The sequence below is a fragment of the Melospiza georgiana genome, chromosome 3 (genome assembly GCF_028018845.1).
Source record: "Melospiza georgiana isolate bMelGeo1 chromosome 3, bMelGeo1.pri, whole genome shotgun sequence".
Lineage (NCBI taxonomy): Eukaryota > Metazoa > Chordata > Aves > Passeriformes > Passerellidae > Melospiza > Melospiza georgiana.
Genome location: NC_080432.1, coordinates 41,506,436 through 41,532,253, shown reverse-complemented (window position 1 = coordinate 41,532,253; position 25,818 = coordinate 41,506,436). Strand labels below are relative to the sequence as shown.

The following is a 25,818-nucleotide window of genomic DNA, read 5'->3' as shown; positions in this document are numbered from 1 at the left end:
AATGTAAAAATTCTTGGAATTAAATGCTTGTTTGTCAGTCCAAAACCCTGCCCTAAAGTTAGCACAAGGAACTTCTCAGGAGGTATAAAGCCCACGCAAAATCCACCTAACCCATCACAGAAAATATCCAGTGGAATTTAGTGGGTTTTCTTTGAGGACAACCTGGAATATGTACCTTTTTAGGAGATTTTTAGCCAGAGGATTTGTCTTAGTGGAGCTTCTCAAAAATAGGGCAACATGAGATATACTCATTTCACTAAACGAAGAAAGGATTTGTCAGTGGCCTGGATCTTCACAACAGGAACCTCAAAAGGTGGCTCTGAATTTCCTCCCACGCTCTCCAGATGAGTGCAGAGGACATTACCCTGTGGGAACCCTTGCCTTGGGTTCATCTGGTGCTGCTGGGAGCACTCACAAGTGGAACTTGAAGCAGAAAACACATAAGGTCACATCTTCAGATGAGAACCTGGATTCATGGACAGCAGGGAAACTTTGAAAAAGCCAAATGCAGACCGACTATATAAACAGCTTTGGAAAGCCAAAACAAGCCTGTCTTACAGAAGCAAACATCCCAAGCCATGGGGCTTGCTCAGGCTCTGAACACAGGGCAACAGAGTTTCTCCTCTTCTCCTTGCAAGACACACACATGTATCATATCCGCACTGTTCTGCAAAATATTTGAGCATATTCTCCTTTCACAAGACTATGCCAGCTGGGGAAATCTCATGTGTCTGCATGAGCACATGAAAATAAAAGATACTAAATTAGAAATCAGACACCAGAAGATGATTAACAAACCTGAGACACCATTTCTGCCTACAGGCATCCATGCAGCGGGAGTAGTACAACACTGATCACCACACAGAGAAATGAGGATGTAACCCAACTGTTCCCACATTCCCCACCCAATCTCCTCCTCATCCCCCTGCTCCTGTTCCCCACTGAACCTCACTTACACACTAGTGACAAGGGAACATGCTGAAGCAGCTAGGCAGCTAATAGGATAAAGGCCTCTTACTCCAAGGAGCTAATCCATTTATGCAGAACATAACCAATGAGTGCATTTGGAGACTGCTCCCCCATGGCCACATGCAGCAGGGCCTGCCCACACGTGCCTTGCAGCACAACACTGCACAGCACACGGGGTCTTGCTCAGTGGTGCCTTGTGATGGGGTTTGATCTACCAGCTGTGAAAGGGCTGGCCTAGGCCTGTACCCATGTGAACAGCTTGCAAATATTCCAGAGGAGCCAGTATCTCCTGCCTGGTGCACTGTCCTTCCTCTTAAGGAGGCATATGTTTCCCTTCAGCGCTGCTGATCAACACTTGCAGATTCTGATACCATTCTGCATCCTTTTGTTCACATCCTCAAAGTGCACATAGCTTGATATGGTGTAAAGCTGGTCCAGGAAACCATCTCCAGGGCAAGAAACAATACAACCAATTCAGCAATCAGTGTTTCTCCCTGGACAGATAAGCTGAGTGAGCTTCAGCATCTCTACTTGTCCATGGGTACCAGCACAGGATACATGTTACTCTGCCAATGTTTTGCAACTCCCCTATGTGAGGGCAGTGAGGCACCATCAGAGTTGGAAGCAGATCATTGCCTTTCTAAACAGGTGTTAGCAGAGCACAGCAACCCTCAGAGCTGTGCATCAAGTATTTGTTGGAGAACTGCCCTCAAGCATGCCACTCCATTGTCTGCATCAAGATCCACTTTCCAAATATTTAGAAATGAACCATCAACTCAATAGCTTCCAAGATCATATCAGAGCCTGTATAACATGTGTCATTGTTCATAACACATGCATCAGTTTTAATGCACAAATCATATCAGTGTTTCCTCCTTTCAGCTCAGGACTTCGGTCCATCTCACACTTCCAAAACAGTCATGCCCTAGGACCCAGAGGGCTCCTTCACTCACAGACTGCAGAAAGGCAAAGAACAGATTAACACATGAAAAAGTGACCAGAATGTCTCAAGGCCAAGTTCATTAGGATCCTCTGCAGAGAAAAGTTGGTAACAAAAGCAAAAGCTTACATCCATTTATATGAATAGTTTTGAGGGTGTTTGAATGATTTGGATGCTTGCATCTGGAAAGCAAATGAACCAGTGCCTCAGCTCAGTACAGAGTTTTGGACTGAGCAACTCGGGCAAGTGTCACAGTTGCAGCAGTACTTACACAGCTTCTTTCTACCTCTAACCCTAGCAGCAGCCCTGTCATAAGATAGCAATCTGGCTTTTTTCAGCTTCTTGTGGTTTTACTGTTTCACTCAGCCCTAGAGAGTCCATGGGCTGCCTAGCACAACTGCCCATGGTAAGAGTCTGCAAAATGCAAGCAGGACAAACTAGCACAGCAAAAATGCCTTGCACACTTCTTGTAGCAGTCAGGCTTGGATAGAACACTGGTGTACCATGAAAGAAAAGAGATAAGAATGCTAGAATAGCGGCAGTATAAGTCTTTCTGCTTAGAAAATATTTTCCAAGAGCACTACTTCCAGTGCTCATAATTGCACTCAGCCCACTAACAATAATTTGAAACTAATGGGGTTGGTTAAGTCATTCAGAAGAAAACAAGAAATCATATTAAGCTGAAAATTAGTTAAGAGCTTGACTGGACAGCACAACAAATTCAGTACCACAATGAAAATAAACAAAACATTAACTCGCTGTGCTATTTCCACAGAGCTCTGAACAAAGCACTGTGCAACTTAAAGACTCACTTTAAAGTATGATCAATATAGTCTTATCATCCACTCAGGTACACCATGTTCTTGTGTGAGGTCTGCCTGTCTTTCTGGCACATACAGCAAACAGTAGCAGTAACAAACTTTCCTGAACAAACTCAGGGCATTCCTTGACCTATGGTGGTTCTCCCGCTGCAAACCACATCACCTGGAACATAACAAGGAACAGGTTTACTGAAGTGAGAAAAATCAGACATCTGACTAGCTCTATTTTAAAGATATTTCTACCTGTATTAGGAATTACACAGATGCATTAGATTTGAAATTTGGAAAGTGATTTTTTTAAAAACTGTTTCTTGTTTCTTAATCATAGCATGCCCACATACCATCACGATAGAGCCTATAGGATTGTTTGATGAGCCTCTGAAGTCACAGGCATGATAGCGAGTTTCTAAAGGCTCCACAGGTAGACAAATTTTTATTTTGTTTATGCTGTCAAAAAGAGCGTGTTTACAATAAGACTGCAAAGTAACTTGCAAAGCATTTGAGGGCTTTATCCTTTGTACAGCAGATCAACCTGTTTTTGTCCATAATCAAACATGTGAAGGTGAAATTATAGCTTGCAAGCCTATGCCAGAATTTTAAAGCACAAACATGTTTTTGAATTAAAAATACAGCCTTTCTTAGTATAGACATGACCACAGACTTCATTTACATTAAGTTCCTAACACCCTCGACAAAGCTCAGTTTTACGAATTCATTCCTATGAAAACTGCTTTGCATAAGCAGTTAAAGTCCAGCAGGAAACCAAAAAGGTTGTTTGCAATGAGGAAAACCAGCAAGTTCCATAGGGTTTCTCTTAAGTGTCTTCATTTGTGTTTTATTTTGAATTTACCTGTGGCCCCAGGACACCTATGTTTTGAAGTCTTTTATTTAGAAAAAAGTGTGGTTACATGTTTTTTTTGCTTGAAGAGGAGGGTTTGTCTGTCCCTTAATGGTCAGCATTTCCTCAATACAAATTGCAGCTCAATGAGAAGTGTATCTGGGCTCCCAGCTCTGAAAAAGGACAGGGAGTTTTACAAGGGAATCTGCTCTGGCTTAACTCAGTCTCCATCTACATGAGAAGTAGATGCCTCTATTGAGTGCCTCCCCCTGTGAGATGAGCTGTGGACCAATGCCCAAAACTGCCATTGACATCAACAGGCTGAAAGAAAGCACGAGCAGAGCCCAGCAGTGCGGTTCTCATGTGAGCCAACAATGGAGAGGTTATTCAGAGCTAAGGCAGAAAATCAGAGCTAAACCCCAGCCCACGCCAAGGACAGCTGTGCTGTTGACAGCCAGGCTGGCTATCCTACCACTCCAAAGATTGTCTCATACAGCATTTCCTAGAGTGTTTACTCTAGTCACAGGCTTGGCCTTAAAAGCTCAGCCAGGTTCTTCCTATTGAGCAGTAATGGCTGCTGCGCTTTCAAGACTCAGACATGCTCTGGACAAGCTCCTTGCTCTCGGTGCATGGTGACAAACTGGAGCACAAGCACCCAGTATTAATAGTTAATCAGCACCATCACATGACTGCCCTGTTCCTGCTGTTACCACTCATACTACCAACCCCCTCCTTCCTTCCCACTCACGGGCAGTGTCCCATGGGAGACTGCTGGGTACAAAGCACACCCGTGTCCCCTCTCAGACACCAGTGTCCAGCCATGCTGGCAAGGAAGGTGTTTTGCTTCACAGACACAGAGCTAAGCAATGCCAGGGAAAAGCTAAGCAAAGCCAAGCTCTTATTTTCCATTCCTAGCTACCATCTCTTCTGTTTAGTGCTTTGAACAAGTCTATACCCATCTGAATTCTAAGCAACAGCAGCCCCTGTTATCTTGTGGCTGCTGAATTCTAAGAGAATTCAACACTTAGTGGTAGTAAAGTAGGAACAAAGAGAAAAAACAATCTAATCTATCTCTACTGCTTATTTCAGTTTCTTAACCTATATAACAGTCAGAAGAGCAAGCAGAAAACTGCCACCACCATCAGATGCCCTCTGGACTATATGAGGAATAACCAGATTGTTTCTAAATAGCCATTCACCCTTTCCAGTCTCCTCAAGGCACTTCACTGGCCATCCAAAGAACTAAATTGTAAGGCTCTCTCTTTTCAGGAGTCACTATCACAAGCAAAAGATGGAACTTATTACGGCTGAAGAGAGATCCATTCACCTGCAGACCAAAGACAGCCTGGGCAGTGACAGCATATGGTGGAGCCACCCGCAGACTCCTCCTCTCCCCAGGCAAGGATGAGATATTTGTATCACAGTGAGCCACATGCTGAGGGAGGAGTGGGCAGGGACAGGCATCTGGCCAACTCAACACCCACACTGGGACCCAGCCCAGGCAGCCCCTCCAGCCCAGACACATCAAGGCTGGGGGAGGTGAGGACAACCCAGCGCTACTGCAGAAGAAAAGAGCACTGCAGAGAAAGTCCTGACCTTCACTTCCAGCAGCATCTCCAAGCTGGTGTTGTTGAAATATATACACAGGTTGCAGCAAAACTTCTTAATCTGTCAGGCTCTTGAGATTACTTGGGCTGAACTCAGGGACTGGGAAACAACATGCCAACATTATCCTCCTACACAGTACTGTGTCAAAACCAGAAAGAAAATATCCTTCAGAAAACCTTATTTTAAAAGGACCAGAAGTCAACACACAAGAGACAGAACAGTGATATGCTGCAGGATGGCCACCCTTGGGGATCCAATCCAGCACCCACTCTCTGACTGCTGCTCACACCACATCCAATCACATTTTAACCAGTTGTACTGTTGCTGCAGTTAGGAGCTCTTGGTTTTGCTGAGTGATGTTTCCTGTGGCCAACTGGCAGCCCACCATAGAACACAGCTAGCAGATATGGGAGACTGGGCTCTTCCTTCTGTTAGCTCAGTAGGAATCATTCCATGTGGTGCTCTGAGAGAAAAATGCTAGAGGTCAAAACCCCAACCTTGTCCACTCACATGCAGAGCTTCTGGCAGATGTTTTCAGGTGGAAGTGCTTTACCTCCTTCCCAATTTGCTCCTCCCAGGCCTACCTAACCATCAGAGTCAGACCAAGAATTCAAGTCCTACACAGCATCACTCAGGACTTTTCCATGAGTCACATCCCAAGGCCACATGCCAGTGGTGCCATATGCCCATTTGATCTCCTCTCTTTGGACTGCAGCCAAAGACTCAGCTCTAGTCTAATACCTTCTTACCAGGCTTTAGAGCTTTGAGGAAAAAAAAAGAAAGACAGCAGGGTTGGGAAGGTAGCCAGCAAGCCTGCCAATCTAAATGATAAGCCCTTGGCTTGAACCTCAGGCTCATAATTTTCTGCCACTAGTGCCAGGTGCTATTATTGTCCCTTTGGGAATCTTAATACAACAAAAATACTCTCTCTACCTCTGTCTCTGCCATTCTTAACCTTCCTATTCCACAGATCTCTGCTGCTTCTCAAACTTCAGCCACATCAAATTTCCTTCCCTCATCTTCCTTTTGCTCAACCAAGCTCTCTGGTGCTATCCAAATGGCCCTGACCAACCTAATTCCTGCTCTTTTTCATGATTCACAGTAGCACCTCAAGGAACCACGTTTCAGATGTCTCAGTATATATTCTAGCTATTGGCTCACCCTCCCTTGGTAGTCCAGATGGATATATTCACCAGCATGCAAGCTTCCAGGAAAAGGCAGCAAAATTAGACAGCCACATAGCCCAGGAAAAAGAGACCGATAAGTACTTCCAGACAGCAGCTCATTTGTCCACCTCCCTCTTGAACTGCTGTCCCTTTGCACACGTTACAAAAACAGAACAAAAATGCACTGAGACAAAACAAGGAAGGAAAACATCAAGGGAGAAGAACAGAAGCATTTGGCTCTAGGAATGGACTACACATTCTGTGCCAGGGCTCACACAACAGTGGAAGAGGTGCAGAGAGGTGTGTGCTCAGAATGAAAGTCTGCTAGCAGCACATCTGAAAGATGAACACAGTATGAACAGACACCATGGAGTGGACTTGCACTAAAATTAATTCTGTGTTTCAACAATGCACAGAGAACAGAGATCCTCATGGAGAAGCTGTTGGCATCCAGGCTGTATAACTTCCAGAGGGCCTTTGCAACCTCAGCCATTCTGTGAGAATGCTCTAATCTCTGGTACACTGGTTGATGCCAAGACTTTAGGAACAGGACTAGGTTATCCTGCCTGCCTTGCCTTTGGCATTTACAAGCTGGCAGGAAGATGAACCTTACCTTCAGTAAAAAGACAAAGTCAACTTACTTGCCTCTTCCAGGAGGAAATCATTATGCTTTTTAAGAAGCAGCTGGGCCAAGTTGTACATGGGTTACTCCTCTCTTACATTCCGATTCATCCAGCGGCAGCTGCACACAGGCACTTCCTAATGTTTTTGTACGAATTAGATAACCATCCAGGGAACACTTATGAGACACAGAGACGGGGGGTATCTGCTGCCTGGCAGAGTCCTAATCACCTCCTTGGGGCTAGGTGGAGTTCCTCATGATTTCCCCTGCTACTGAGTCTCCCTCCACCTCCCAGACAGCATGTTTTCCCCCCACTGTCAGACTATCAATGATGTCAGCAAACTGAACATAAGCTAGCCAGCACTGAGCCAGTCTTTACAACAGAGATCAAACCACTGGAGAACATCTCAGCTCCTCCAAAGATGCAAAGAACAAGACACCTTTACCATGCCCCATCTCCCACTCATATGTCTGGAGTCCCAGAGCCCCCCACAATGGAACTACATCCTCACAGGCAAGCAGACCAGACAATGCCATTGATCACGTTCAGCCCCAAATTCCCTCACGTTAAGACTGCCTTGCAGCAGCCATACACAGCATTTGTTTGCTGGCCACTTCAGCGCCAAACACTGTCAGGGTTGAGATAGACAGGCACTTCTATGCTGGAAGAACAGCTGCTGCAGCATATTTCTGGGGGTGAAAAATTAAAGCAAAATTGCAGGAGGTTACCGGAAGCAGAATTTCTCATGCTCTACTGATGCAACCAGTTTCTGCAACACTTTCTTTACTATGTTGCTTCAACAAGCCCACTGACAAAGAACTGCTATGGCCAAACTTCCCACACCTGAGAGACAAGTTCTGGCACTGGGCCCCTTAAGAATTATGCTCAGCACAGGTCCCTGAACTCTACTCAGTCACTCTGGAGAGTGAGGCCCAGGGCAGAGACTGTGCTGAAACTACCACTAGCACCAGCAGTAGATTTTCCAGCACCCTCTTGCTGCAGAAAGCAGCTCAGATGGGCAAACAGATGGTAACAATTCTGCAAAGGCCTGGATTCAAACGGGAGGCCAAGAGGTGAAAAGGACTCACGAGCTCACACGTGGAAGCTATCTGGAAGCTATTTGTCAAGTCCTGGAGAGACAGGCAAGGGCAAAACCCAGCTGTGTTAAGGATATGGCAAGCTCACCCTGGAGCCATTAGCAGCCCAAAGCCCAGACCCCAGTGCACCAGGGTCACACACTGGGGCCTTGGTCACGTGTGGTGAGTGCTGTTCTGCAGCCTCTGTGCAACCAGTATGGACACAAAGGAAGTTTTCAGGGCTGAACACTCCACCAATAGCTCAGTCCAACCAAAATTCCAGTACTGAAACATACAGCAGAAGGAAGATAGTCTTGATATCACACAGCTAAGCACAAATTAGGATTCTCATCAGGCATTTTATCCCGGCCATTCCAGTGTCAAGTCAAGACGAAGAGCCACTCATATGTCTTGCACTGAAACTAGTCACCCACCAAAGGGGGTGCAGAGCCTGCAATGAACAATCCAAATGTTAGCCTAGGATGCATTTTTCTCCTCTCACATAGCCTTTTTCATCCTAGCATCTCATTGCATTTCAAAGAATGCATTAAGCCTCCAAAAGATAATGGTATTGACGCTCCAATAGAGGAAGCCAAATAAAGAGCAGCTGAGATCACTTTGCTTGTTCAGCCTGAAGAAGAGGAGACTGAAAGGACACCTCATTGCAGTCTAGAACTTCCTCATGAGGGGAAGCAGAGGGGCAGGCACTGTTCTATTCTCCGTGGTGAATAGTGACAAGACCCAAGGAAATGGCCTGGAGTGTGTCAGGGGAGGTTTGGGTTGGATATAAGAAAAGGTTCTTCACCCAGAGGGTAGCTGGGCACTGTAAGAGGTTCAAACCTCAAACCCTGACAAGGTTCAAAAGGCAGTTGGACAACACTCTCAGGCATATGGTGTGATTCTTGGTGCTGTGCTGTGCAGGGCCAGGATTTGAACTTGTGGGTCTTTTTCAACTCAAGATATTCTATGAATTTCTGATTCTTTCTATTCATACAAGCAGGAAAACCACAGCAGAAAGCTCTGAGCAAGACATGAAACCTACCTAATCACTTTGCAGCATACCTGGAATTACACCCATGTACCCACACTCTTTGCCTTGTACTTCAAAATTATGCTTTCCACATCAGGCACCTACCCACATAAAGAATTTGGACTGCTTGTTGTACTACCCCAAAGCTGCTGTCCCCCCAGGAGATCTCTCTCCCTGCAAATGCTACGGTCTGACTTAATCTTCTTTAAGTAGATTTCAAAGGTGCTCCTGGCAGTCCCACTGAATAGCACAGGAGGATCCTTTACTTCCTCTCTGTTTACACAACATGCCAAGACCAATTAATCCCCTGGGAATGAGCTCAGCAGCTCCAAGAAGTCTTTGTGACACCCTAGACTTCCTTATGCCTCAGGTGAACCTGGAGCCTTCAACCTTGAACCCAAGGATATCCCTGCTCTCCCTGACCTTGTACTCTCAGCATTGCCAAAAAAGCCAGATATGCTAAAGTGGCAGCAGCCATGCAGGGTGGCAGCAGGCTTCATTAAAGAGCAAGTGGTTGGCAGCAGGGCCAGCATGCAATGATGTGTCTGCCCAGGGACCATGATCAAGGGGTGCTGGGAGAGGGCATTCACTGCAGCAAAGCGAGTGTCTGCACAAGCCAGGGCATTTCTGCCCAATTAAGGAAAGAATAGAAGTCTTCTGAGCTCATTTTCTAAGCCTTTGGAGAAGTGAAGAAAAGCGTGCGTTGAAATGTCCTCACTCGGCCTCAACAGGGAGACACTGGGTGGCCAGCTGACCAGCCAGGGTGGGAAATGCATCTGCCAACAGTCCAAACTCATGTCTGGGACACAGAAGGGCTGAATCACTGTACCCTGTGAAGTTGGAAAGGCATAGCCTGGCATCTAATCAAAACAGGGCTTTTTAAACCTGCTCCTGATACAGCCTTCCCTGCTGCACAAGGCTGAACTGAAAGGCATGGATGATGGAGATTTCCATTTATTCACATGGTAAGAAAGGACAGCAATTCCCTAACTTCTTTAAAGCACTCTGATTGCCCCCAACACACCCGTCTCCCAAATTTGCTCCTCTTTTTTACCAAAAGGCACCAAATCACTGCAATACAGGGAGACATTTGGATACCACTTGCCATCAACTCATGGAAGGAAGACATCCCAACACAGACCCACTCCACACCTCAACCCTCTGGACCAATATTCCATCACCATCCAACATAAAGAGAATTTGATGCAAAGCACTTGGCTTCTCTTCATCCACCCCTGAGTTACCCATACCACCTCACACCCCCAAAGTGTCTTCTTATCTCACAGCACATTTGCTTCAGGCACAAATTCATCTTGCCTGATACTCTGTCATCTGTCAGCTGCTCAGAGCTGCAGGGATGGGAAGTAGGGCTCAGGGATAAGAGTGAAAGCCACATCTGCTGCTCAAAAGAAAAAAAGTCTAGCTGATAAACTTTTCAGCTGTGTTCTCATGGGCAAGCATGATAGCAAGGATAAGAATCACAAAGCAAGAAAAGCTTGATGTTTAGAGCCCAGATGAAGCCTTAGAGTAGCCTGTTTAATATTAACATTCCTCATATGCATCATTTACCTGACTAAGAAACACAGGATGCCACACATTGCCCAGGCAGTTAATAAGAGCCATTTTTGTTGGAAAATGGAAACAGACAAAAAACAAACACCCTGGTCCCATTTTATAAGTGGGAAACGGGGGGCCTGAATAACTTTCATAGGAGAAATAAGTACAGGTAGCAAGCAAAGACTCATCATAAAGCTTCAAGATGTTACTGGCTGAAAGTTAACCAATTAGAGCTATAAAAATAATACAAATGACCAAATAAAATATTCAGGCTGCATCTCACTGTGCATGTGTGTGTCATGTCATGTTGTGCCCTCAGTGCACTTTCTGTCAAATTAAATCCACCAGCTGACTATACTTTCTTTATAACATGGATTCCACAACCATGGAATGTTAATGATATCCACAGTAAAAATGTTTTTTAAATAACACACTGCCACTTCCACTCCAGGTTTCAACTTCCTTTGCAAAAATCTTTGCCACAATTAATCCAGAAGTGTAGAGAGCAAATTGACAAGGAAGGCAATTATTCTCACAAGGTTTTCCCAAAAAAACCAACAGTTTGGAAAGCTTGTTTAAATTAGCCCCTAACCTTTATCAATACACTCCTGAAGACAGTGCTGAAAGATGCTTAAGGGAGAGCAGGCCATGCCTAGCATCTAAATCAGAGCAATCACCTGGGCCAAAAGAAACATTTTCTCATTTACTTATGTGCACTCTGAAAAACTAGAAGGCTGGGCACAGGCTTAGCAGCTTTCTTCTTCTCTCGTAAGGATGTGAGACTAATTAAAGTCTGTCAGTATCAGTAGAAGATTTGGGTGATGTGAAATGCAAGACTGGGCCTTTTGAATGTTCTGTGAGCAGAAACTTGGCTAGAAGGTTGAAAAGGGGGTGAGGAAAACCGTACTGAAAGCACAAGTCTCTGCATTATGTATTCATGGGAGGTATGCTGCCAGCAGGACTGAGAAAAACCAACAATGTAATAGGGAAATAGAAATCTCACTTTTAGGGTTCTTAGAAAATAAATGCACAGTCCTTTCTTTTAGTGGGTCCATCTTGTAAGCTTTAAGGAATCGTTGCAAGCAAGGTTAAAACTAGTACGTCCAACAAACCAGAGGCAGTGAAATTCTTTCCTAATGAGAGGAAATTCAGAACTGAAAATAATTGTTTTTAACTTACTGCAATGTTCCAGGGCCAGCAGATGTCTGCAGATATCCTTTTAAGCTGACACTACACCAGTGCAAATAGAAAAATAATGAAGAGACATGAAATACTAACTCTACAGCAAGGCCTTTTGAAAGAGAGGCGCCAGATGGGAACTGCACAGGGCAGCCTGCCCCATTTCCCAGGCTCTGCAGAGACAAGGCAAACTTCTAGCATCTCCACACCTCAGTCCAAGGCCAAATTAAAGTCCTGCAAAATCAAGAGCAACTGCATCTACAGCAAAATGTAAGCAGTTTGTGAAATGTTAAGAAGGCAAAAAGCTCTCTTTTACATGGCTATAAAACTGCTAGGAGGCATAAAGAGATCTAGGCCCAAGGAGCTCAACAAGTGTGGAAATTCCTATCATCATCAAGTTGACAACCCCTTTCAGCAAAGGCTCTTTTTATACATGTTAAGCAATTAATTTATTTTGGAGTAAGTGACATAGGTCAGATCATGGAAGCAGTGGTAACTTGATGAAAGCAAATGCCAGCGATTTTGTTCCTGTGCCATGCAGTGAACTGGACAGCACAAGTGCTGCCTTCCTCCTGGGGTAGCAAGAGAACAGCCCAAGCGTGGCAGGAGCCACTCAAGCAGCAGTGCCTTTACCTCTCAAGAGGGCTATCTACACTTACCCCAATTTATCCTAGACAGACAGCAGAAGTACCCTGAAAGTGTGCCCTGAAGACACAACAACAAGAACCAACCCTATGAATTTACTGAACCTCACCTGTAGCCCACATTTCTCTTCACAGAGAAAAGCAAGGCACAATTCTTCCCAAGAATGTGAAACCTAGAAATATTCTCAGAACAAAGAAAGAAAACACAATTCCTACCATTTGCTATACCTGTGTTTGTACAAAAGTAGAATGTAATATGGAGATTGTTTACCTAAAACCATAGTGTTTTGTTCCCTTGGCCTATCAGGGCCAAGAATGTGTGTGTGTCAGGACTGTCAAGTGACAGTCACAAGATTTGGTGCAGTGTGTGCAAAGTTGAGTGCTTAGCAGATTCAGTTTTAGATGTATAAAATAGTATAATATAATAAAGTAATTAATTAGCCTTCTGATATCCATAAAGTCCTCCTCATCATTCCTCCTTCATCAAGGCCCTCACAGCACCGCTATACTTGCCTCAATAACCCATTTCTGTCTTTGCTTACCAGGCCTTTTTCTCAAGCAATGCTGCTTTCCTCCCGTGAAGCTCCGCCTTACCTGCTGCATTTTTTCCAGGTCAAGGCTGGGCCTGCTGACCTTATCCCCATATCCCTGTCGGTGTCTCTTACAAGGCATGACCTGCTCAAGGCCCGCCCCGACGCTGGTGAAGATGAGAGGTGCGGAGGCCGGGCTGCGCACCAGGGGCTGCAGTCTCTTGGGAGGGGAGGCACTGAACAGCACGGGGCTGGGGCTGGCCTGGAGGCCGTCGCCCCGCTCTGCCACGGGCCGGAAGGACATGGCGCACAAGTTCTTCACTTCCTCGTCGCTGGAGGAGGCGTTGTTGCCGTCGCCGCAGCAGGTGAGCCGGCTGACCTGCGACCACTTGCGCTTCTCCGCCGCAAACTCGCGGTTGATGCGCTCCAGCTCCTCCTCCGAGCTGTGCCGGTCAAGGCTGGCGTGGAAGAGGGCCCGAACCTTGCAGCATTGGCTCTCCTGGTTCTGGAGCTGGTTGGTGGCCAGAGGAGTCAGGGCACAATTCCGTCTTCTCTCTGGTGGGAGGAGATGGAGAAGTGGCAGAGCACATCTGGGTCCCACAGCCTATATAAAACGGGCGTGTTTCCTCCTGACCTGCTGTTTTCATCTCCTCCCAAGTAAACTTCTGAGCTGTTTCCCCACCTTCTCTTCTCCAGATAAAACACCCCCCAGCTGAATGCTTCCCTTTGGAAGTTTACAGACTTTTTTTCAGACCAGACTGCTAGATGTCATCCCCTTTCAAACCATCACCTGGAAGTCTAGTTCCAGAGAAAGAACACGATCTGTCACCCACCTCACCTCCTCAAGGTGGAGAAGACACGAGCTTACAAATGTGTTGCTAGGCACTTGCCTCTAGCCAAAAATATTAACTTCTAGTGACCAGTTCTCAGGGCAGAAGAGCCAAGTTAGGCTATCCTAAGCGTCACATTTTTGGCTCAAATAAATGAGATCTGGTTTCTAGAAATAAAAGTCCTCTATTACAAGACTTGTCACACAAGAGAGCCTGTCTTCAGTCACAAGCTAGGCATGCTTTATCTCTTCTGCTGAGCTCTTTTTAGGCTAAGCATATGGAGCAGGGATCTGAACTCTAACAGGACATGTCCTGTGCGTCAGGAATTGAACTTCTGCTTCCTCTGCATAAGAATCTGCTTGAACCTGGGCACCAGGGCATACACTAATGGAAAACTTAGCATAACTCAAGAGGTGCATTTACTACAGATTTCACCTGCAGCTCTAAGCTACTTCATATCAAGTCCAAAAACAACAGCAGAGCACCTATATCTTCTCTATCAAAGACTCTCACTAGATGCAAGAATATAGTGCACAATACCAACAGTCTAGGAGGAAGGGAGAGAGATAATCAAATAATGAGTCCAGGGAAATTAATAAACTGAAGGTTCAAACTCAAAATAGCAAGGATGAGAAAACCCAGAACAAAGATGATCCAAGTGCAAAAGCATGGAACAGAAGATAAAAATTTAGTCCCAGCTCTGCTGCTGGCACAATTGTGGATCATCTCTGCCCCATGTCTCAGCACTGGGACTTTAACACATGGTTAACAATGTCTGTTTCTGGTGATAAAAATGCAACTGCAGCATCTGATAACACCAGCCTCTCCCTGTGAGGTCCCAAATGCTTCAAAGGTGACTGATTTAATGCATCTGTTTGTGGTACATTGGGGACTGGGAAGGAGGCACTTGCAAGAGCACGAGTGAAAAGAAAAACTGACTTCAGCCGTAGTATCCCGGGATCCTTCTATCTTCATCCCTTTACCTCTGTCGATCTGAGCAAGTTCCTGGTTCTCTCCCTCAGAGTCATCGCTGTCCTCATCACTTGGGGGATAGGAGATCTAGGGGACAAGGAGAAAGAAAAGGCTTCATCATGAACACTGAATATTGCTGCCCAAGCCACTTCCCCCACCCTCCCCCTCTCATATCCTGGAGGGAGCCACCCTACCTAACCACACACACCCAGCCATGGCACCTTCCTGTGTGCACATCCTCATCTCCCAGCCCCAACCTCCCATCGTACCCTCTTACTTTCAGCAACACAGAACACACAAACTACTGCTGCTTCCACCACAAGAGCTGCACTGCCAGCTCTTTCCCAAGTACAATGAACATATCCTGCCTTTCACTTCCCAGACATGTAGCTTACAACCATCATGGCCTACCACATCCACATCACGTGGATAACCGAATCTCCAAAATCGCCGCTGCTGAGATAGAGACACATCCTGTCAACAGCACTTGCAAGGCACCCACAAATGGAAGTGGCCCATTAGCTTTGCCATCCTGTGTGTGTACCCACACTTCCCCCTTGAAGTTCACACACAATCCACCACAGAACAGACTCATCTTGCTTTCCTACAGGCCAACCCTGAGGTATTTAATAGAAATAAAAGAAACATGATTTCACAGAAACACAGACAATACTGTTAAGTTGTCCCCTCCAGGAGATAACTTACAGTACTACTGAACACCTTTGAATGCTCTAAGATTAACAACAACTCACATATTTTGTCAATATCAAGACTTTTCAGGAACATCTACTCTGTGTCAGCCAATGGACTACAAGCCACTTACTCAAAACATGTCTAACACTGAACAAACCTGCTAGCTGCCTCTTGAGAGGACTGAGAGATCTGAAACCAAGCTTTTATAGGTCAGATAGATCACACTGCCTCTGAGTTTCCTACACAGAGGAAATCCTACCTACCTTGCTACTAAAGTGACTTTTGTTCAGCTGCAAAGAGCCTACCTGGAAGTTATTAGATCAAACCATTGAACTACACAACTTAGTATGTGTCTCTGGCAGCAGCCACAACCAAATGAGTCAAAGGAAAATGCAATACTTAAAAGAAACCTTTATAAGAAACAGTTCTGGAAAAACATGATCACGGCAAGATGAACTCCACTATTCCTTACACCTTTTTATTCAGAACGACAAACATGGCTATCATTCTTAGCTGCCTCAAAATACTTGCTCACAACAGAATCCAGCGGCAATAGGTTTCCAAAAGTTACATGCTATGCTTCCATTTTACACCTTTGATGTGCTGTGCTTGACTTTTACAAAGAGGAGGCAAGCACAGAGCCACGACACTGATTTGGACCCATTTTACCTTCACCACCCTGGGGAGATGTCTTTGTAGTGTTTCAGCCACCCAGAGACACCACAGAGCGCCTACACTTAACCTACGTGTCTATGAAAGACACACTGCTGATGCAGAGAAACAATAATAGTTGACAAAATCTGATTGATCCTGAATTTGACAGCTATTAAATCAACACACCTATTTTGTGACCATCCTCCAGGACTGTTTGTTGCATTTTGTTCCCCCCAAAAGCATGCAGACACCTTTTCCCCCCCTCCTTCTTTAAAGTTACCTTTTGCCCCTCTATATTTACACTGCCCTTTGAGAAAACAAAATATCTTTTCCTTTCTTGTTAGTCTTTAAACTACATTCTCAACAGTCAAAAGATGAATCAGGCAAGTCAGATTTCAGATTTATCCCCACTGCAGATATTCCTGAAGTAAACACAGGACGTTGTTTTTCCTTCTACAACTACAATTTTCTTGTATGCGTTCACACACATGCATCATTTAATAAAGGCAGCTGGCACTGAGGAACACTGCCAAACACAGAGACTTCTAGTTGTCCCCAGAGCAGGTATAATACCTTGTTTGTACCATGGCAGTTCACAGAGGGGACAGCTGACACTGAGGTGCCATTGTGTGGCTGCTGTACAGACAGACAGAGGTCCTGTCTCCCTTAGAAAAGCTAAGGCTCCCATTCTAACTGGAGAGGTACTGACCTTAGGCTGTGGCTCGTTCCCACATAAAAACCTTTCATTTGGACACGGCAGGGTTTTCAGCGAGGTTTAGCAGCTCTGTGTGGGAAACCTAGCAGCTCCAGTTTCTGTACAATGTGAATGAATGTCAATACATGGCACAGCACCGATTCCAAAAAAAAGCCAATGACATCCAGCACATGCAGGTCAAACAGCCACTGCACAATGTCACTGGCTCGAGATACTGAAGATAGGAGGTGGATTCGAGTCCATGACTGACGTTTGAAGTCTGTGTCTACCAGTCCTGGACCTCCAAAATATTCACTCTTTCCTGTGCAAGTGAAATTTTGTCAGCCCCTAGCCTCCTATGGGTAACTCTCCTGTACTGAGCCCTCCCCAGTCCCTCAGGCAACCAAAGATCAAGTCCCTTGTGAGTTGCCTTAAACACTTTGCTAGAGGCTTTCTTCAGAGCACAGAAAAATCTTTCAAACAAGAGACTCTAGCTTTTATGTCCCCCAACAGAGAACCATCATTCCTAGTAGGCTAACCATTAATCTTGTAGAACTGAAATTTTTTACCTGAAACTCCTTGCCACGATACCTCACACAGGCAAAGATTAATGGAAGATCAAAAAAAAAAAGGGTTCTCTGTCAGTTTGGATAACAAGACTTTGCAAAAACTAAAGATCTATGAAATCAAAGACTAATGCTCTGACTGGCTGAAGATAAATACTCTCTCCCTTGACTCTTCCCAGGCTTTAACAGTACCCTCTCCTAAATATTCAAAAACATTTCACTAAACACAGCAGTACTGTGTTCAGGCCTCCAGCCTCCCCTATATTAGCCACAGATTTACTTTTGTCCAAGGCAGTACAGCCCCATTTTCCTCAGGAATTCAGAACTGTGGCACTGTTGTAGCAGAAAATTGGAAAACTTCATGTCAAAAGTCCCACCAGATCATGGCTTCATTCAGAGCACATCAATTGCAGAATGGATAGATTGAAAGACACCTCTTGGTATCACATAGTCCAAGCTCTTGCTCAAGCTGGAGCAACTGGAAAAGTTGCCAGGACTGTGGACAACACACTTTCTGCCTTGACATGTATAATTGAAGAGAACAGAAAAAATATCTTCAATTCACATAAATGTGGCTATGGCACAAAAGAAGCCAAAAACCAAAGGACAGCAGGCCATTCACCCTTCAGTTTTTCTTCAGTAAATGCATCAGCAATCAGTCTCCTGTTGATGAGGATCACTCAGTGCTACACTTGGGACCTTCAGCCCTGGCATCTGATGTGCCTTCAGTCAGGATAAGGACTCCTTCTGTTCCAGACAGAAACAAACTAACTTCCCCATCCATTTCATTTCCCATCCATCTCTAGTAAGGAAATATGGCTTGTTGTAAAATAACCAGATGGTATTTAAGGAAAACTTAAGAGTAAAGCTTACACTTTTGAGGGAGTTTTAACATGAAAGACAAACTAGGAGATAAAAGAAAAAAACTAGAGACAGAAAAATGTGTATTTCTGATCACACTGCTGCTTGTCAACTGAGTAATAAACTGCAGTTGAAATTGCACAGGTCCTACAGGATGACATCACCCTCAAAGTCTAAAGCTCTGAAATACATCAGACAATTAAAAAGTCCCACTATGTTAAAGTGGAGTTCCTCTTGGTTTGGCTTCCAGAAGAGAAATTATCCTGCTATCATACAATCAAAAGCAATGATATTAAGAATCATCTGTGAGCTTACAAAGGATAAGAAATCTCACTTCTAAGGCAGACTAAAACTCCCACCAGGCTCCACTTAAAGGCTCCTAAAAACCTAAAACACCAACAGCATGGTTTGGTGCAGCAGAGGTATGTTCATGAGGAAGAAATAATACAAAGATACAACTGACCACAGGCAACCCCGTGTTCCCAGCCTGAATGAAGAATGCCCACAGGCTGGAGGGCATCATTCCCAATCTCCCTCTGGGAGCAGGGGAGGGAGGGAGGGAAGGAGGGAGTTTACCTCCAGGGAGATGGTTTCCCTGGCAGAGGCCAACACTGCCTGTGCTGTACATACAAGGCTGTTTGTGACCCAGGCTTGCTCACTTCAGGCTGACCACTGCTGGGAATCTCTGCAACTAAGTGAAGTCCCTTCCGAGAGCCCTGGAAAGAGACTTCACTAAGTTGGTCTCACACCCTGGTTCCTGGCACACAACCAGAAAGCAATGGATGAGCTCAGCAATGACTACTGGTATCTCTGTGATGGGGAACTGATTTCCACTTCTTCAGACTTCAAACTGGAGAAATGAAACCAGTAATCACCTCCCCCCTGCCACACTGCCTACAGAACAGCTGCTATAGACATGGGCAACCTACAACACAGGGCTCTGCTGCTGGCTCTTCTCCATTTCCACTTGGATTTAGCAAAAACACTTCACTAAATTTCCCTTGTGATATTTTTCCAGGTCAACAACTGGTATAGTTGCCATGGGACACTGCCTGATCTTGAATGAGGGAGGTGCCATCCTACCAATTATAAGAGACTGAATCAGAAAGTTGGAAAACAAGGTAGATGATGAGACACTGAAAGGCAGTTTTGAGCCATGGAACATTAGGAAGAAGGAAGGAATGAGTCAAACAGACCTTCAAATTAACATGTAACTCCTTTCCCAAGATCTCCTTTGATTTTCAGAGATATTCAGTGATTATCGGGGAGAATTTATGCCAGTACATCAGGTTGGCTCTCTCCTCAAGAAAAGTTCAGCTCAATCTTCAAACATCCACACGTGAGATGTGACTGCACAGGTTATACCTGGGGTCCCTCAACAGATAAACTCTCACCAAGAACCATCCTGGTTTGGAAAAGCTTTTCTAGAATATTTTTCCATGTTACTATGTTCCCTGTTAATTTTCACAGTAGGTCTGCCTTCAAACTCTATCCACCATTTCCTTGCAAATGGCTATAGACAAACCTAGGGCTCACAACCCTTTAACATGGTCCTGACAGAGCAGCTGTTGGGTAAATGAAAGCTGGGATGGGCCAGTGGGACACAGCACTCCCTGAGGCCCTTGTTTTCTGAGCCCTACTATGCCAAGTACAGCAAAACTCCTGTTGTAGGAATGCCAGCTTCGGCATGGGCCTGGAGTGTATTAATTGTCAGTGGTTTCACAGATGGGAGGAAAGCAGAGAGTCACTCTAGGTAGCCAAATCTGCAATGCTTTAACAATACAGTTATTATTTTTGTTCAGTGCTTACCATTCTCATACACTGCCAAACAGGGTCACTGGCAACTCTCAGGATGCAAGTGGTGGCAGTCATTAATCAAAGAATATGGAAACCAAGCTTCTGTTCTGAGGAGCAATGACTGAACTGCATTTCCAGAAGCATGGGCTTAAATTGGCTTACCTAGATCTTGAAAGGAAGGCACAAGGCTTACAGAGAACAGTGAGGATATGAGTGGGGCATGGATGTGAGGAGGTTCATGCTTGGTCCTCCTACCATTTTAAATCCTCTCCCTCGTCCACCTGCACTTTCACAAATACATAAGTGTGTCTTGACCATACTGTCTACAGCTTCTGGAAAGAAGTGGCACCTGTAGACAGATCTGACTAGAACTAAAGCAGAGATACACTACCCTCGTGCTGGGGATCCTCATCTGCAAGCAGAATAAACCAGAGGACTCCATGCAGACAAGTGCAGTGGGGCTGGCTTCAGCCCTGGAAAAGGGTTCTTGTTTTGACTGGTCAAAACATGGCTCAGGCCAACACAGCTGATTCTCTGCACTCCTTTATCTGCCCCACATCAGTTCTTTTTGCAGCAGTCAGAGTGTGCAAACCTCTTTTTCAAAATCTTCCCCTGTTCTTCCCAGGGTTCAGCTGAGATGATTTTGCAGCACAAGACTAAAGAGAAAAACACCAGAGGATTTACAAAATAGAAACCAACCAACCAACCCAAGAAACCCAGCAAGTCCTGATGCTTCATCATTAATCCAGAAAAGTAGGCTTACACCACCAGTGAGCCTATGGTGCTTGAACACTTGGGAGTGCACAAGCACCAGAAATTGGATACCCCATGTTCCCCAGTCCCAGGGATGGGAATATAGCTGATGCCTGCAATTGAGACTCCTATCCATGCAGGGTCTGTTCTCAGGAACTCTGGGCAAATACTGTTACAAGAATAAAACTAAGATCATGCTTTTAAATTCCACCCAAAATAGAAATAATTACTTGCAAACAGATTAGAACAGCCTTCATTCTACCAATGGCATAGGCACCCATAAAGAGGCACACACTCCTCCCATCAGGCATCACACTTCTGTGCCAGCAAAAGACACAAAAGGAATGCTAGCAATTAAAAAATTAGTCTTTAAAAGGCCTCCTAGGCAAAATCCACTCAGACTCTGTTCCTTACCACACAAAATACTCCAAATCTGAGAGGACGTTATTGAGTTTATTTATCCTCAAAGCCACTATTAGAACAAGAATCTCTCTGATTAAACAGAACTGCAGTCATGTTTGGAACCACAGTTTCAATGTTATAAATTTCACTTGTTAAAAATAAAGATAAAACAAAGTCACTACAGCCCTCACTCAGCAGGTGGATGGGGTCTAGTAACCAAGGTGTTACCACAGAAATAGAGTCTTTAATCCTTCAATTTCCTTCTTGACTTCCCAGACCACTGTGTTCCAAAGTAAGACCACTTCTACCACTTCTGCAGCATGGGAGCCAGGGGAATGGTGCAGCTCCATGCTGTGATACGTGTCACTCCTTCTGGTAGCAAGAACTTTTACAAAATTCTCAAATGATCCTTATGCTGTTAGCTTAAGAGGCTAGTTAAGGTTTATAGCTCTGCTGCAAGTGACAGAAACCATACACTCCCCCAGCCCCACTTGTACCTGCACATAAAGCTCCCAGGTGTGCCACTTCCCTGTAAGTGTCCCACCAATCTCCTACACTCGTCCCACACTCAGCTTCTGCTCCTCACACACACCCAGCCAGCCTGGCCCCAGGTGGCAGTCACCTGCATGTGACAGAACCACACTATGAGTTTCTCAACAGCTCTGTTACTCTACTTGTAGCTTTGCTGCTGCAATGAAGAGAGCTGTGGCTAATTCCTATACAAGTTTCAAGGAGTCTCATGAGGGTGGCATTCACCTGTTAGGCTTTTTCATCCTGTGAGGGGAGACAACATAGCACAGATGAGAGCTAACAAAGAACTATATCAGAAACAAGCAGCAACAGAGTTGTGATGCAAAGAGATCCCTTTGCAAAGAAGATCCACTCCCTGACAGCTCTCAGCTCAGAGCCCTGGCAATCCCTGGCTCACACCCGGCAGGAGCAGTGTTATTCAGCAGTGTTGACACCACAAAGCTCAGCAATCCAGGAAGAAAAAAAGGACCCGAAGGATTAAAGACCTTCTTCACAGGGCCTCATCCACGCTGCACTGAGATACAGTGACTTAGCTCCATCTGTAATTTACAGCCCATTTGCTGCTAAACCTCAGCTCCAAGTAGTCAGCTTAAAAGCAACACTATTTATCAGAGGCTTAAAACCCTCTCAGAAACAAGAGGAAGACAGTACAAGGGACACCTAGAACTGGAGAGGCACCTCTAATAGCTGATCTTATCTGTAATGCATTTGCTCAGGGAGGGAGGATGGGAGCTGGCTGCTCACACCAGTGCCAGCCATTCCTGCCTTGGCCTCAGGGATTTAAACACAGCCCACCCCACCAGCCTAGCCCAGTTACTATTGCTATGATGGGGAAAGGTTTCTTTGCACAGGCCAGCTTCTCAGGCAGTTTTCAGCAGCTCCTCAGCATTCCATGAGTGCCCTCAACCAGGGAAGCACGGCTGACAGCAGCTGGCATAAACAACACATCTGGTAACAGTTTCTCCATTCCCTACTCAAAAGACTCAGAGGGCAAGTGCCTTTGCCCTGAGAGACTTCCTTAGCCGAGGAGAAGCTGCTTGTGTTGGGAGACCTCACTCGACACTCACCTCTGCTCAGCCATTAAGAACTACATTAGCCACATTTGCAAACACAAGGAACAATGCCTTACAGTCAGGCTGGAAAATACATTTGGAGCACATGAGACATTTCAGGCTTCTCCTCCCCTTAAAACCTCACATTAACCCCTCTGAGTGCAAGCAGATGAGAGCTGTTTCATCTCTGTGGATTTACACCAAACTTCTTGTGTTTTATCAGAGAGCAAACCAGAAGGTTAATCCTTTCAGACCAGGTCTTTGATCCGTCTGGTCAGGCACCTTCAAAGTAAGAGTTAGGAACAAGTCATAACTTGTAATGTCTCTCACTGCACCAGATCCTTTCCTGGTAAATATTTTGGGATTCCAAGTGGTTCCTAGTTAGGAAAATCTGACAAATGGGTTGTCAAATCATCCCACACATAGAGGATGACCTAGAAAAGAAGACAGAATTTGAATATTCACAAAGATAGAATCTGAATATTTACTCTTTTCTCCAAAATACAGCACAGAAGGCACAAAATTAAATTAGTATGAGGTAGGTCCTAAACAAATAACGGGTAATAATTTGGCAGTGTGTAGTTAAGGTGTGAAATACTGGATGTTCTGCATCTAAATACCTCTACACAGATTTGGTGGTGTAAAATGAACAGGTTTAGGCAGAAGAAACTTATTGGGTTACAAATGCAGGAGGATAGGCTATTGGGGGAAACTGTAGGTCTAATATGGGATGGATGCTCCCAAATCCCATTTATGGAAGTGGGACAGAGCACCATGGAATTACTTGCAATGTCACAAGGCAAGGGGGACGCACAGGGCAAAGTGTGACAGTGCTCTGCCAGGTCCAACTCACCCCACCACAGAGTGCTCCTGAGGCAGTGTCCCAGCACCACATACTGAATTAGCATTCCCACATATCAGTTCAGGGGCAAGACAGGAAAAGCCGCACTGCAGCCCTCTGCAAAATACCATTGAGGGGTTTCCCAAAAGTGATTGCCTCTGTCCAAGCCAGAACAAAAAGGGTTCTCTGAGAACAAAAAAATCTATACGTGGAAGCTGCTGATTTTTCAAGCCTCTAAATTATTTCAGTTTATAGGCTTCACACCAAATATCTCTGTTCTTTCCTCCTAATTAGCCTTTGGCCATAGAACTTTATTCCTTTGGAATAACCAACTCATAGAAATAAAGAAAAAACTATATTAAAAAAAAAAACCACACAAGAATAGTCTGGCTGCAGACAACTGTCTGGAATAACCACTTAGCTTTGTGTGTAATAACTGGGTGACAGGATATGGAAGGATTATTTTATATTTTTCCAGCTTACATCCAGACACATTCTTAGCAAACTGGAGAACTTAGCTGCCTGTCTGGCACCTTTCCTTAAGATGGGAAATTCCCCATTCAACTAAAGGAAATTTTATTCTCATCTTATGTCCATATAGAGCTTGGTAGATTGTGTTATGCCAAGAAGTAAGGACATCAGTTAAATAAAAACCAGCATGCATCATGGAAACAATGTGACCCTGTTAGGAAGGAGTAAAATGAGACAGATTGCTGAATAAAATAGGTGTGAAGGGGTAGGATCTTTGTGCTATCAGCAACTCAAATTGACTGATCTCCTTGAAATCCTGGCTCAAAAACAGGTTTGTAACCCAGACAAATCAATTAATCAGCTACCAAGCAATAGTCTATATCCCTAGATATATCAGAAACTAAGGCCTGCCTACTCTCATTGTGAACATTTATGAATACTGAGGTATTTGGACATCTCACAAAAACCAGGCATCTCCCATTCTTTCATAAATCTCAATTTAGATAAGGACCATCTACCTGAAGTCAGGCAACAAACCTCAGGTGAACCTATCCATGAAACAGGAGACATGACTAACAAAAGCCTCCTCTGGAGACCTAAAGGCAGGCATTGGTTTCCTTTTCCTCCTTAGAAAGCATTTCAAGCCCTGAACTCAGTTCTTCTCATGTGGCCTGATGCTGGAGCTAGGATGGGGAGGTGAAGCCAGGCAAAGCTGCAGGGCCTTTTCTCAGGTGTGTTTGCTGGGCACAAGGACCAGCCAAGCCAGCCACGCAGTTTGAGGGAGGCAACCCACAGCCTACCAGGTATCCCTGTGCCATGGGTATCCCTACGCCTTAGGGACACCTCCCCAGGTTTCACCCATCTCCTGGCTCACAACACTCATCCGCAGGGTGCACACCAGACACACAGACATTGATCTGCTCCCAGCACCCCAGCTCAGGCCTGGGCAAGCTGCAGTTCTCTGCAGCAGGCTGAGCCTGGGTGATGAGCTGCCGGAAGAAAAGGGCTGGGGGAGGAGAGGGCTGGAAACAAAGAAATAAGAGGCTGGTCCACATCAGCTGCTTTGGGAAGCACTCACAGAATCTTCTTTAGGCTTTTAGCCCCTGCCACCCTTAAATGACATTCTGTTGTGCTAACACAGAATAACTAGAAAGAATCAGGATTACTGCACATGCAGCCATGTGGCAGCTTCAGTGCAAATGTACCAAGCAAGATACTTTCTTACATACAAGTCCAACAGGGAGTTTCCATAAGCATCCATGGTATTTCATCTTCCATGAAACCAACAAGGATGGTCCAGAGAACTAATCATGTGAGTTCTTCACAAGTGTACTCTTTTGTGCCATTCCAATTCTGCTAGAGCTGCTCAACGGGACAACAGCAAAAGTTCACCTGGCTGAGCACTTGGTGTGCTGCAGTGATTACAAAGGAGATTAAAACAACAACAAAACAAAAGCAGACAAAAACAAACAAAAAAACCCTCATCATCATGCAAGATCTGCTCCCTCTGTCTCAGCCAGCTCCCGAGATGTCCCAGCCTGAAAATGCCTGTCCCACAGGAACTGAACCATCCAGTGTGACATATAGGCTGAGGTACACATGGATGCCAGGTCTGTGTCCAAACAGACCAGCCCATGGGAGAGAGGAGGTTATAATGGGCACAAAAACAAGAACATAGCGAGAGAGGGAAGAAATGCCTAGAGACACCCTGAGCTGTCCA

At 45.1% G+C, this 25,818-nt stretch overlaps 1 protein-coding gene across 4 annotated transcripts in view; it reads right to left on the bottom strand.

The window, feature by feature from the left end:
• The window catches only part of LOC131081546 (uncharacterized), a 104,829-nt gene that overhangs the window by 70,872 nt on the left and 8,139 nt on the right, over window positions 1-25,818 (bottom strand). For all 4 annotated transcript variants that reach the window (XM_058020731.1, XM_058020727.1, XM_058020728.1 and 1 more), the window contains exons 2-3: window positions 14,795-14,870; window positions 13,046-13,536 (exon numbers count right to left, since the gene is read on the bottom strand). In XM_058020731.1, coding sequence (XP_057876714.1) covers window positions 13,046-13,536; window positions 14,795-14,870 — 567 coding nt within the window. The remainder of the gene's footprint in view (window positions 1-13,045; window positions 13,537-14,794; window positions 14,871-25,818) is intronic.